Source organism: Pyrgilauda ruficollis, unplaced genomic scaffold, assembly GCF_017590135.1.
Source record: "Pyrgilauda ruficollis isolate IOZ18807 unplaced genomic scaffold, ASM1759013v1 scaffold63, whole genome shotgun sequence".
NCBI lineage: Eukaryota > Metazoa > Chordata > Aves > Passeriformes > Passeridae > Pyrgilauda > Pyrgilauda ruficollis.
In genome coordinates, this window is record NW_024528044.1 from 2923506 (window position 1) to 2938424 (window position 14919).

General features: G+C 35.1%; 1 protein-coding gene across 3 annotated transcripts in view; it reads left to right on the plus strand.

Annotated features, from left to right (window-relative positions):
- Positions 1–14919, plus strand: part of AKAP6 (A-kinase anchoring protein 6) — a 212372-nt gene that overhangs the window by 155882 nt on the left and 41571 nt on the right. For all 3 annotated transcript variants that reach the window (XM_041484100.1, XM_041484101.1, XM_041484102.1), the window contains exons 10-11: positions 8852–8998; positions 12427–12651. In XM_041484100.1, coding sequence (XP_041340034.1) covers positions 8852–8998; positions 12427–12651 — 372 coding nt within the window. The remainder of the gene's footprint in view (positions 1–8851; positions 8999–12426; positions 12652–14919) is intronic.

Consider the following 14919-nt stretch of genomic DNA (forward strand, 5'->3'; position numbering starts at 1 on the left):
ATCAATGTCTAATATGTTAAGCATGTCTGTTGGTTGCATCGGTATTTGTCTGTACCAGAAATCCCACCTCTGGTGCAGGGTATGAAAACAAACTCAAAACCAACAGCATTGTTGCAATCAGTGCAAGACCAGTCTCAGAAATTCCTTTATGAAGCAGCCAAAGATCCCAGTAAAACACATGGTTTACAAGATTAATAGGTTGTTAAACATTAAGTGTACCAACTCTGGTACCTTACCTGAAGTGCACTATTACCTGTGCAGTGGTGCCATGTTCTAACATAGCTGCCAGGGTTTGCCTTTATTTGTAGGTGGGTGGCCAGCTTGGATCTAGTGTGCTCTTATGCACCTGGTGCTGGATTACCCTCACCATATGAATTGAAACTACTGTATTTTGGCTATGTGTTCTCAGAATTTAATTATGTTTAAAAACTGATTAATAGTATAGTAAATAACTGGTATTGCTACAAAATTGCATTCTGAAGGTAATGGGATTGAATTTCAATGCAAGTTGACACTCAATTACAATTTCCATATATCTAGTGAATAAGCCAGTTCTTGGCTGCTATATTAAGGTGGGTGTCTTCCTGCTTAACTGAACACTGTGCAAGACAGGCCAAATGCATAATAAAGCCAAATCAAGGCTTAACATACCCACTCAAATTTTTATTGTTTGTATAAAATAGTAAGTTTGCAGAACAAACTCAGGGATGTGGTTTAAAAAAAAAAATCAATATTTGAGCAAAATTCCGCTATATTTAGAGTAACAAAGCTTAAAAAAAAACTAAAAAAAACCCAAAACAACCAAGCCTTTTAAACTTCTTACTGAATTACTGCCATCAGCCAGTAGATCCATGGGGCTTGTTCGGCTAAAAGCCACAACAGACTTTGTAATGCAATGATGTAATCTTGGCTTTGTGTCATTTATATTCAACCTAAAAAAACAATTTTCCTGAATAGACAAGCTGACAACAATATTGTTCGGTGTTGGTTTTTATTTGGATTGTTTCCAAATGATTCATATGCCTCCACAGCAACACCCCATGCCTGCTTGAGTTTTTACTCTGAATTCCGAAGTTTCCCCTTTTTCCTCGCGTTTTATTTTGCTTTTAAAGTCCCAGTTATGTTTGTGAAACTAACCAGCTCGGCCACAAAATTAGGATGTATCTTGCAGAGTGCATTCATTTTACTTTTTGCATATTTTTCCCGAGGTCATGTCAAGGTTAGTTTGAATTCCATCCTACATTAAGACTTCTTTCACAGCTATTTAGCTCTGCAGCCTGCGCCCCGCTGGGGTCTGCCCCTTGGGCACGTCAAAGCTTCAGACCTGACAAATCACACACAGATGAAGCTGTACAGTTTTTTAAACAGTTTCATCACTAACGTGGGGTTTTTTTGGGGTTGGGTTTTTTTTTCCTTTACACCACAATTCCCCCCTCCCCCCCCCCCCCCCCCAATGGAGTTTATTCTCTGAATTGCAATATCCCGAAGACTGATTTCCATATGGAAAATTCCCTTGCTCAGGCGAGTTGTAAAATAGAAATGGCGTTGTATAGTATATGCCACTCACAGATCCCCAGAAACTGAAAGCACTGCAGATCCTCTTTAATAACAAACTATAGCTCCTTGTCTAATATCTCTAATAATATTGTTAATGCCTATTTGCACAGAAGAGCCTAAAACTATAAAGGCTGATAAATACTCAAAAATTGTCATCCATACTGTGAACCTGTTAGTTATCCAGGAGAGCTGTTAGTAGTTCACAGGAATAAACTTGTGTCATGCTTGGGATTACTCAGATGAGTAAATGTTCATCGGTGTCAAGAAATGACGTTGTGCTTCAGCAGCAATCCTTAGGGGACTTAGAAAATTTTAAGTGGGTGTATGTGTGTATATATATATAATTAGCTTCACAACTATCTGCAGGGCTTTCACCACCTACGTTCATGCACAGACAGACCCACACACTCCCCGTGTATATGTCGCTGCATAAAAATGGTTTGACATGTATAATGCAGTTTGCAGGTCAAAATAGAATTTCTAAAATTCTTAACTGTAGACTGCTATCTGTTTTTTAGCATTTTGTGAAACTAATGGTGCAACACCATTTCCTGTTTAATTGATGAAGTTAAAATGCCTGGCTGCTAATGAGTGTATTAGCAAACAATATACCCTTAACAAGCTTAAGCAGCTCAGGATTTTAAAAAGCAGCTTACTGTCCTCCTCATTTTTATAAAACAAAATGTACTGCCTTCCACAAATTGCTTGATCGACTGATGAAGTACCATAATTATAGTTGTATTGCAGTTTTGACAAAGCCACAATAACAGATTGTAGTTTAGTCCCCACTCTAGGCACACAACTCTTTGCATTACAAAACCCAGTTTTACTGGTCTAATTCTTTGAGAGAACAAAAGGCACCTGGAGATGTTAACTATATACTAAAAGAAAACTTGGAATCTGGGAAATAATAATATTGAAGCATGACTTTTCTTCTCGCAGTTAGTTCATTGGGAATGGTATCTAATGAAGACTTGTCTAAAGGCTTGCTTGTTTGGAACTAATTAAAGACAGATATCCTAAATAGAAAAAGGATCATGGGAATTACATTAGGTGTCTGGAGACTTGTTATTCTTTTGGTACTCTGAGTAGATTGTGGAAGTTGTTAGGGATTCAAGAAATAAGGCAAGCTAATAAAAAGTTCTATTTTTCTGGTTATTGGCCAACTATTGTATTTTTGTTTGCAATAAGATTTGTGCCAACAGGCTAGGGGCTTGAATAAAACATTTAAACATTTGTGCATTAACACATTATGGTGAAAAGAGAGTCTTGTGCTTTCACTCGGTGCATTTCAGCCTTCAATTAATGTGAAAGCACTACAATGCCTATGCAACTTCTCTTGCCTAGTGGTGCACCATTTATCATTGCAGTTTTACATTGACCTTGACACCCACTTCATTAGAATAAAGATTGTCTACCATTTAGGTTACATTGTTCCTCTGCACAGAGACCCCATGCAAATTTCTGTTCAGATAGAAGAGCTGTGAGCCTGTCAGAGGTCATCTGCATTAAATGATTGCAGCTATTTTCCAACTGCTTCTTTTCATTCTACTCAATTCAGGCTAGGAGGATCAATCAAGCCCTCTGCCTGAAACAGTGGGACTGCTGGGAATATAACTGTTTTTGGTAGTAGTGGATATGCCCTAAACAGTATTAAATATTTAATATAAATTCATTAAAGGGCACACAAAGTCTTCAAAAAGATATTACATATATAGTAAAATTTAAAGTGTTAGGATCACTTTTCTTAAAAAAAATAAGGCAGAACAATGAATATCAACTGCATAATTTTTTAATGTAGGCAAAATTCAGTTCATGAAGTTGCTTAATATTTCTTTCAATGTGTTTATTTCTCAAGCTGCCGCAGAAGGAAATGCATAGCAGACATGTAATCTGCATTTGTTAGTTTCTGAAACGGAAAAACCTCAGGTGTCTGTAGGGGTTTAAGACGAAAGTGCTAAGATTTGTTTTGTCTTATAGGCATGCACCCATATGCACATGCACTCTCACACAAATACATATTGTGCTGTTGTGCTTATTTGTAGGGGAAAAAGGCAAATGGAAATAAGTTAGCATTCTCCTTCTTGAGTTTTCCGAGTGATATAATTGGAATTAAATTATTAATGGGAGATACTTAAAAAAGATTGTTTTATGATCTTCTATTACAGAATTTGCAATTCATTTTAATATTTGTAGTTTGATTTATATCAAAGATAATGCAATCTATGTCCAATTAACAATACATAGCCAATGTAATATGATTTCCAGATCATGCAAATGGAATAAACTAGAAGAGGAAAAACTGATTCTTAACCTCAGATGTAATTTGCTCTGTGAGTTCTGGCAATTTTAAATGACATTGCACTTTTTAATTTTTCCAAAGGCTCAGCAGCAAATTTATCCCAATCAAGAAAGCCTATTATTAATTTACAAGGACAATTGTAGGAGTCTTTATAATTTCTCTGTGCAATTATTTGCCATAAATTGCTAATGCAGAAATACATGAAGTTTGCAAGAAACAGAAACTGCTTTTCATCTAGACAGATCACACTGCCCAGATCTTGAATGTTGTCCAGAGGTTCTAGTGCTATTGACAACATAAGAAATATAACTAAGCTTCTGGACAGTGTCTAAAATGTTTCACACTGACAGTACCAAAAAGGTAGAAGCATTAAGAGCTATTGTGAAGGGTAGGCTGGCCTCTAGCAGATTCCTTCACTTTGCTTGTATACAGCTGAGCTTTGGACCCTGGACTTTAGAATAAAAAGACTCTTTGTTCACCACTGAATGGCATTAGGCATGGGCTTCCTAAGGGGCCACCATGAAGCCTAGCATGAAGAGCGCAAACATTATCCAGAAAGCAAAGTGAGAATGTGTGTGAAGAGATGATGGACAAATATTGCTATGTATGCATATATATATATGTGTGTGTGTGTGTGTTTATGTCTATATATATGTGTGTATATATATATATATATATATATAAGTTATGTATTTGGTGAATTTTCTTGCAGAATATTATTTACTGAATTTTATGCATGCAGTATATTTTGCAAACGTGAGCCACTGCTGACTATGCATGCACATGCAGACACCAAGGGTATATGTCTGTGTTTATTGGTGTCTGCCACAGTCAAAACAACCCAAAAGGCAAATCTTTAAAATTTAGAATTTCAGTGCAGGTAAAACTAAGGTTGTGGGTCACTCAGTTCCGATCTCAGTTGTTCTACAGTGCCATGTGACTGAAGATACTTTGTTAGCATGTGAATGACGGAATGCAGAACATCTACAAATAGCACACCCTTATTCCAGTAATGGAGAAAGTTCATTGGCTTAATTCTTCTGTACTTCGTAGCCATAGCTCCACTGTGTGTTCAGTATGTCTGGTCTCTTTTCACTATAACCAACAGAAGCACCATACAAAAGTCTTACAATGGATGTCTTAATCTCTCTGTGTGCTTTTAGAGCATTATTTTGAATTCCATCATGCAGGCTTTTTTTTTTTTTTTTCTTTTCTCTTCTGAAGTTTTATTACAACAACAGAATTCCCAGGGAGCTTTAGGGGCAAGGTTCGCATAATATTGCCCTAAAGTTTTGCTCAAGGGGTGGAATCTGCTGATCTCCTGATCATCTTTTTGTGGTGTTTCTCTTTCTGAAAGATGCAGTGCGCAGTCTTACAGAGTTGTTAACTGTGTACAGATTTTTTTATTGTTTACCAGACAGTGCACATCTACGAACCTTTCATGATGATTTCTTTCTCTGACCTCTCAGTGACTAGGCATCTTGTTCCTTAACACCGAGGGAGGCTGAAAAATGCTTGAGTTGCTCAATGTGTGCCTTCTATACCAGTTTCAAAATGGCTTATTCTTCTGGTTTCCATGGTGACAATTAACACTGTTACAAGGCATTGTTCCAGTCTCCATTTGGACAGAATTTTCGGGTGTGATTTTTCACACAAAAAATGTTTTATATAATTTTTTAAAGAAAATTAAAAAAGAGAAAAAAAAGAAACAGTTTAGCATAAAGTGTCGAAAAATGTGTCTCAATCAGCCTGCCTGTATTTCTTAGAATATTTTTATCAGGGGAAATAAGGTTTTAACTTGCTTTGTTTTGGAATTGAACTTCTTTTGGCTTAAATATTTTTGCCAAACTTCTTCATGGATAAATGGTACTGCATTTATTTTAACTCCTTTCTTTGTGCTTTGAGAAGTATTGATCATATTGAGAGAGAAGGAATAAAGGCCAAATTCTTTAACTTACATAACAATGTTTTGGATTTATTTAGTGTCCTCAGGAGCACAAAACCAAGCACGCATGCACACAGCTAATCATGCTATAAATATTCTGCAGTTTTTACAGTACATTTTTGTTTGGGTTTATTTTTCCCAGTTTATATGACAGGTGTTGTGGGAAATTAAATATTACCCATTTATTTATTATTGTGGTTATTGCAAGAAAACTGTGACCTTAACTTGCTTAATCTCATTTTTGACTATTAAACAGTAATCTATATCATAACATCCACAGACTGTCACAATAGAGCAGTCTTTGCTCACTTAAAGCTGAGGAAAGAATGAATCTGAAGATTAAATTATCTTCTCACCACAGGATTAAGTAGTCCTACCAGACTAGGGTTGCGCAGCACTGATAGAGCTGGTAGCTAATTTTTCCATGCAACTGCTCAGAGTGTAGGTGTTTAATGGAATAAAAAATAGCATTAGCAATAGCATCTCATGCTATCAGTTCTCAAACCATACCTCCTGTACATTAAGCTCTTCCCTTAACTTAAAATATGCACTGCATATTAAATATCCAGGAGTGAAACAATACTTACTCTCAGTCATTATACCAATACATCTGATAATCAACTGAAATCTCTCATCTTTTACTGTTACTGTATAATGCATTTTCTATCAATCAGCAATTTTGTCATGCTTGTTTATACAGTAGGTTACACGGTGCCAAAGACAGCACATACATAAAACCTGGCTTATTTAGTTTTTAATGTAATAACCTTTTATAACATCTGTCACACTGTTTGGATTATGCAGCACTGAATTATTTTATCTAGTCCAAAATTAAATGAAATGTCTTCTGTTTCTAAGTTAACAAGAGCATTGTAGTTATGAAACATGCAGTGTGTTTTATTTCGTCATCAGTCCTGCACTGCCCAGGAACATCCCCAGCCCAGGCAGCAGCCAGTGCCAGCCTGGAGCAGGTGATGAGCAGTAACTGGCTGTGCCTGCACCAGTGACACACAGCTAGAGGACTCCCTCAGTCTATTAATTCACTTGACAAAAGAAAGGGAGTCGCGCGTACTGGGTTTCAGTGCCTAGCAAATTGGACTCTGGATTCCCTTTGATATTACATGTACTTATGGAAATAATTATGCAAATCCTTTTCGGCTATATCATCTTTAAATAGAAATCAGATTACATAAAGAAGATTGTAATCTCCTCCAGCAGCCATTCTAGCCGAGAAGGCAATAAAACAGGACCAGGAATCATACTTGTTGAACACATCAGTGGAATAAAATGGTGCTGCCTCTTGGGGTCCAGCCCTAATGCCCAGCCTGGTAGGTATTGCCTACAGTTGTACACATCTCAAACCTCAGCCTCAGCACAGCGAGTGTCAAAAGGCAAGTTGTTCATAAACAATTCCTTGGGTTTTACCATGCATATTCATGCAATTTTGGATACGCAGACACCTGATCAGTGTTCATTAATAATGAGAAATGGTTTAAATCACCTCATTTAAAACATTTGCTCTATGATCCACAAATGACTAATATTTGCTGAAGTTTACATAATACAAATGATGTGCATGTGTTGTGTAAATGAGAGATTAAAATATGAAACTAACAATATGCAAACATATGCATGGAAATGCTGAGAACCTGTTAGCTGAAACAGTGATTTCACACCTTTATTATTTTCTTTAAGCTGTCTGCAATTGTATTTTTGCTTTGTTTTCCTACAGAGCATGCTCTTGGATCTGGCAAAGGCACCCATGTTTTAAACATTCCTAATTTTGGTTTAATTTTTTATATTTAGCCCAGTTATTAACATTTTCAGTATGAGCTGCAATAGCAGTTTTCTTGACTGAATTTGAAGCAAAGAAAGCTTAATGTTTAGGAAGCAATTTTCTAATAGCTTTGCATAATTTATGTAAGTCTTGTAAACACCTTTGCAAGTATATGTGCTGAAATCTCTTCTTTCAGTAAAAGGCACATTTTTGGCCATATCAGAAGTCTCATTTCACTGAGTCTTTTCACACTTAATTAGCTTAACTATATGGATGGTATGTATATGTGGATGCCTGGGTATTAAATTTTTTTTTTTAATTTACTGTACCAACTATGAAAACATAATTAACCACTATAGTAACCATTATATGTAATAGTTAAGTCATGTTTTTGGAGAATACAGTTTTAAGAAAAATATTTATTTTCTAGTTTGTCTTTATATTAGAGCACATTTTTATAGACTATGTAAATAATATAGATCTAAATATTTAGAAAGTCCTATGAAAGAATTTCTGAAAGAAGCTTTCAGTTTTATACCTGTTTTCTCGGTTCCTTTTTTTTTTTTTTAACAATAAATAACAGTGCACAAATAGAAGGTATTTTCAACTTGAAGAAACTATTGGACTGTATGAACATTGTGGCTGTTCTCATTTGTGGGCCAGTTCACTGTTCCTGTTGATTGATGCAATAGAAATCAAGTAACTGGTATTGTGTTTTAGGGGAACTATTTCTAATTGTTTTTCAAAGGTCAAACTCACATTTTCAGGCCCATGTGTGACACAGAAGCCAAAAGGGGAGAGAGAATAAACAAACTCTAGAGGAAACATAAGTATGAAATTATTTCCTTGGGCTTTTTTGTTTCAGTTTGGTTTTTTTTCCATGAAGAGCCTCAGTGTTACTTGCTGAAGTAGCATATTTTAGAAATGAGATACCACTAACCTGAATGAGACAAAGGCAGATTGAGGTTCAGATGGGAGAGTGTTAGTGGATATTATTGTACAAGTGAATATTGTGAGAGAGTGAATATTACTATGTGTAATTGTGTAATCAATTGCTAACCACCTGCATAGATGTGCCACCCAGAACTCTATGTGCTTGGTACCCAAATCTCTTATGATATGTTATGAGAAGGTTGTGCGCTTAAAAAAAATAAAATGACAAAATGTCAGATGGAGCATGATCATAACCGGGCGCATACAATTAAAGTTTATTTTTTTATGGAGAAAACTCTCTACAGCAGCTAATCCTATGCATTTCTTTTCATTTTAGAGATACAATGTAGAAATGTCAATCAGGCACCCAAAAAAGATGGAACTGCTTAGTAAGGTTGAAGCTCTGAAGAAAAGTGGTGTTTTACTACCGAACGATCTCCTTGAAAAAGTGGATTCAATTAATGAAAAATGGGAACTGCTTGGGGTATTTGCATTTTTATTACTGTTTGTGGGTTATGTGTACATTTTTGTGTGTTGAAGTACACTGTCTGTCTGATTTCTAATTTGGAGCACAAATATCTCTCTCTTTCAATCCACCACGTATATTTCAAACAAGCTACTCATTCTATTATAAAAACTCCATAGCCTTTTCCTCTTCTGTTGATTTTTTTTATTCCATGCTTGTCTCCTGTCTGACTTTAATAATTTTAGTTCTTTAATACATAAAAAATGTAAGTAAAATATGCCATGTATTATGGGTATGCACCAAGTCAACTATAATGCAGTATATCTGATATACACTGACTGTCATGCTTGAGTGAATGTTAATAGAATTTATTCTGAAGGTACATGTTAGAGACATCTACTGTTTAACTATTTACTATACCTTTAAGATGAAAAGTGGGGTTGTCACTGCATATTTCAGGTCACACTGATGGCTCAAAAACAAATACACAGATTCAGTACAAATCTGCATACCTGAAGCTGAGAATACAGCCAGGATATGTTTCATGCTGCTGTATTCATCTCACTTTTGACAAAAGCCAAAAAAGTTTCATGTAATTCATTTCACGCTATGATGGGCTGGGTCTCAGCCAAAGAGTGAGATACAAGAATCTGGCAAAAAAGCAATATAGGGATTCTGTTACCCAGAGACCGGTGATGGCACTATGCAGGAGACACTATTGTCCTATTGTTGTAAAACAGCTGAGAGAGAGAGGTCAAACTATGTATTTTTCCATCCATTTCTCTCCTTAATTGCCTTCACTTCAAATCAAGGGTAAGATAAATTTATAAATTACTTTAAATAATTAATTATAGATGTGTGATATTAGCAATACAGTTACATTGCATAATTTTGCATGCTATTATCCTGGTTTAAAAATATTTCTAATATATTATGAGTAAGATATACATGCAGCTTGCCAACAGCATTTTAAATACTGACTTGTGTCACTTTAGGTGATGTGGTAATGCAATAGCCATTTCAGAGGGTGGGGCTTTTTTAGTTAAGCAGAGTTACTTCTAATCACTTGATTCTTTAAATGTGCAAATTGTCAGAAAATGTTAAAATTTGCCTTATGACCAGTGAGCTTAATACTTTTAATTGTAATTTGCAGCATTTGGAACTTCTTTGATCATTAATAAATTTACTGATTTAGAGAGGATTTACTAACCCAGTCTTTTGCATCTGATCATGACAACTTTTTATTTTTAAAATAATTTCAAATGTAAACCTTACATTTATGAATTTCACTGTATTTAATCAGCCTAATTCAGTGGCACTGATTAAAGCTGTTAGGATATAAAACTATGAAATAAGATGATAATTCTTAAAATCTAGGCAAACTGTCTTAAAAAAGTTGGAAGCCCTTTGCTTCTCAGTAAAATCAAAATATACCTCCATATTAAGTTTTGCCATTAATTTCAGCATTTACAGAAAAATAAAATGTAACTATTACAGTGTTTCTGCTAAATTCAGTTTCATGAATAATAAGCAGAGTTTGATAGAGTTTTGTTTAATTCAATAAAAACCTATGCAGAAACTAACAGCACTAGACATACTGTTTTAATTGGCATGATTACATTTTAATTGGCATGAAAAAAAATTAAAGACAAGGATTTTAACTTCTAACAATGGCAAAATAGAGGGATATGGTTTTTAATATTACTTTCATCTAAGGTGAACACTGTGGAATGGAAATACATTAGAATGAAATGTCAGTGGTGCGTACAGTTTAATCTGTGAAATTTTGTCCCCTGTGCTGAATATTACTCTGTCTCAATTGCATATTAAACAACCCTATCAAGGCAGGCATTGGCATCTGCTGTGCTGACACAAATTGTGAATTAAATGAAATTGATGTCCTCTGTCGTATATTTATGAAGACGGACCATTCTCTGAAGTATTCTGTTTATGAAGAATTTATGATTGCAAACTGTTCCAGAACAAAAAAGTGGCAATAAATTCTTTTTTGTGACCCTACCCTCCAAGGGCATTGATTTCACCTCCTGCTGCTACTTTTGTTGCTGCATAAAAACAATAGCTAGTGCTGGATTCCACTGAGGGTCTTCAAATTATCAATATTTGCACCATGAAAATAGAAGGGTGTTGCCAAGAAAGCATGTTTTCAGTTATGATCTCCTAAAGATGTGATTTACGGAATGCCACATAGCAGATTAATATCTGTTGCTCTAATTTTATTTGTGTTTTAAAGCTTATTTTTGGAAGCTAATTTCATTGTTATAAATTATATTCCAGTAACTTTTATGGCATGCACTTCCAGCAGACAGATGTACTGGGTCACCTAAAACTGTATCTTCATGTTACAACAATTAACCACCACTAATTATCAGTTTAAAAGGTTATTGGATGTGAGTGTCAGTGTATATTCAATATTCTACAATCAGTAACACAGATCTAGTGCTTATAATAAGTGTCAGCCTGACAGCCTCTTATAGGTCAGATAAAATACTGCTTGGCATAGGAGAAGCAGGCAACAGCACATCTCTCTTCTGATGTTAAAGGATTGCCTTTCAAAATACTGAAAAGGAAGGTAACTTTCTATCCCTGGCCTCTTCAGACTATTCATTAAGCACCCAGTGTCCACTATCAAAATGTTATTCAGTGATTCTGTTATTAGAAATACTACTTTGAAAAGCTGGAGTAAATTAGTTTTATTAGCAATAACAGACGAATGTTTGGTCTGGTCCATTATCTCAAAGTGGATACTTAACATGGAGAACTGAAATTCGAATTTGGTCGCCTAAAAAATTGGCCTTATGTTCAGGAACAGTGAAGATTTTTGGTGTCTGAATGAGTTCTACCACTTAAAAACAAACCAGCTTTTGTGACTAACTGTTCCTCTATACAGCCTCAGGGCTACATGAATGAAAATTATAACCTAACGGTTCATACCTCAAAAAATATCTGTCTCCAAAAATTTAAATGGTACCTTGGATAGGAGTGTGGAGAACTCAGTGATTGTCATATTTTCTGTTGCTGCCTAGAAACCAGTAACTCTTACACTGGTTGTATACTGGTATATACTGGTCTTATACTCCTAGCCGTAAGTGTCTCAAGCCACGGACAAATTCTGTAGAGTAACTAGTTTACAAAGTCAAGAAGAATTTTGTCTCCTCTGTCCTTAATTACTTTTAGTAAACACTAATTTATAATCCTTCTAGCAAAGTCAGTGACCCAGAGAGAACAGCATAAGTGAAAAACAAGGGTAGGAAAATTGAAATGCGTTGAAACAAGGAAACAAATAATAAAATTGATTGATATTAGTCATAATTATTAAAAAACCACATCTCTAGTCATTTAACAGATTCTTCTTGTTGCACATTAACCTATATATGTTTTGGTACATAAGACTAATCTATGTTTTTTTTTTTTATCTGATGCATTAGAAAACCCTAGGAGAGAAGATCCAAGACACAATGGTAGGGCACAGTGGGTTAGGTCCACGTGACCTGCTCTCGCCTGAAAGCGGCAGCCTGGTAAGGCAGCTGGAGGTCAGGATCAAAGAGCTGAAAGGGTGGCTGAGAGATACAGAGCTTTTCATCTTCAATTCCTGTCTGAGACAAGAAAATGAAGGAACAATGAATGCTGAGAAACAACTGCAATATTTTAAGGTAATAAAAAAACTATCATAGCTTTTGTAGAGAAACTCTTCTTTATGGTGAGGTAAAATATTTATCTTTTACATAACATAATGCAATGCCTGTTTATATTTAATTATATATTTTCTTCTTCATTTATGTGTTCACTCATGTTTATTTTATTGAATCCTTACAATAATATTTATTTTATAAATATTTTTTGCAAAAGAGGTCTTTAGAGGACTAATTGCACCACGGTTGTAAAAGCAATAATATTCTTTCTTCTGCCTCACTATAAAACATAGAATCATAGAATGGTTTGGGTTGGAGGAGACCCAAAAGATGATCTATTTCCAATCCCCCTGAAATGGGGAGGGGCAAAAAAAAAAGCAGCTGAATTTTGTCACAGAAAGCTTCACTCTGAATTTCACTCTCAGCATAAGGTAATTAAGGTCTTGTGTGATCATCAGTTTAATAACCTATATCTCTGCACATATGAGTCAAGAACAACCTATCTGAGGTAACAATTACAGTGAGCTAAATTTAGCATACATGAGAAAACATTCAAGGTTGTGACAACTAGATACATGGCAAAGACATATACACTGTGAGATTTCCATTAATCTAGGCCACATCCTAAGCCTAAGCCTGAAGATTTATAGAAAAGAGGGAAAAGATTGTAGTCACAATGCTTTATTCAGATGATAAGCTCTTTCAACCAAAGGCCAGTGTTCAGCTTTGCAACTGACTTAGTGGAGCTTGCATGTTTTGTTCCATTCCCTGTAAGTAGTGGCAACATTCAGGAAAGAGGGCTAATTTAGTAAACACGCCTGGTAGAACTGTGCAATTTTCTTCTCTTCATAGTTTCTAAATAAACCCTCACCCAAGTCATCATTACAGGTCACTTTACTCTGCAAGTGATCTGTGACCAAAGAATAAGAAAGGAATCACAAGTCATTGTTGAGCTTTAGGGGTAAAGAGGTCTTTTCTCTTCCACTAGTACACCAGGGTGTCTAGGGCAACAGCAGTCTCAAGGGGATGCACAATTTCTTAAATATGCGCTAATGGGGGAAAACAGTCATGATGATTCTGTTTCATCTATCAGCAAACTTCAAAGCAAGCAGTTAGGAAGGACTGTTGATAGACCTGCAGAACTTCACAGCAATAGATGCATATTTTCCATACAAAATGCTGGACATTTTTATTTCTGTAGAAAATTATGGCATTTATTTAAGTGCAGAACTATGTATTTAAAAATCTTAATTTCAGGCAAGCTTTTTTTAAATCTAATTTTTTTTAATATTCATGTACACACACACACACACACACAGAGAGTAATACCATACTACATATTTTGTACATAAATCTCTCAAATTAAATCTTTTTACACATATATGGCATGATATCATGCCAAAAGCTCTAGCGATGTTAAACAGTATAGTGTTATCCACCATATTGTAACCAGAGTATTTCCTTACTCGGTTGATTATCTATTAATTACACAAATAATACATTAATTATTTTCAAAATGGTAGCCATTAGAGTATAAAAAATAATTACCTATCAAATATGGTGAGAGCACATAATTTTGTCATATATATTGAACCATCTTTGTCTCATTAAATCTGAAATTCACTATAAGTAAGTTTTCCATTCTTCACTGATCTCCTGGGGAAGTGTATAAAAGAGAAAATGGATATAATTAACAATACTGCAATGTATAATACATATATTTGAGAGAGAACATTTAGAACATTTTCAAAAACATTAGCTATGCCACTAGTAGAAAACCTGCTGGGGTTTAGTTTGACTTACTTTCCACTTAAGAGTTTAACCTTATTACTGCTTTCACTGTGGTAAGTGAATCATTGTTTCTTAATGGAAATTTACTGTGATGCACCATCCCAATACATACAGCCACTGTACACAGGGAAACATTTTTAATAAAATAAACTCAACAATGCCATTGATTTTCATTCCATAATGTTATGCTTTAAATTAGAGTTATGCCTTAGGAAAAAACGTTATTCCATTTTTTGAGGTGTTTTGCTTCCATTTTGCAATTGGAGGATGAATCAAATGTGTAGCTCACATGCATTTGGGACCCAAGATGAGAGCGATGTGGTGGGAGGAGTAGTTGTTAAATTCACTAGTAGGAAACTATTTCGACTACTTTGTCTTTTTTATAGAAAATCATGCCATATAAATTTGAGTGTTCTTTTTATTAAAGAATTCGCTACTGCATTATTTTCTTTTGGAATAGTCCTGTGCAATAATAATACCTAGAATTTCTATGGTACT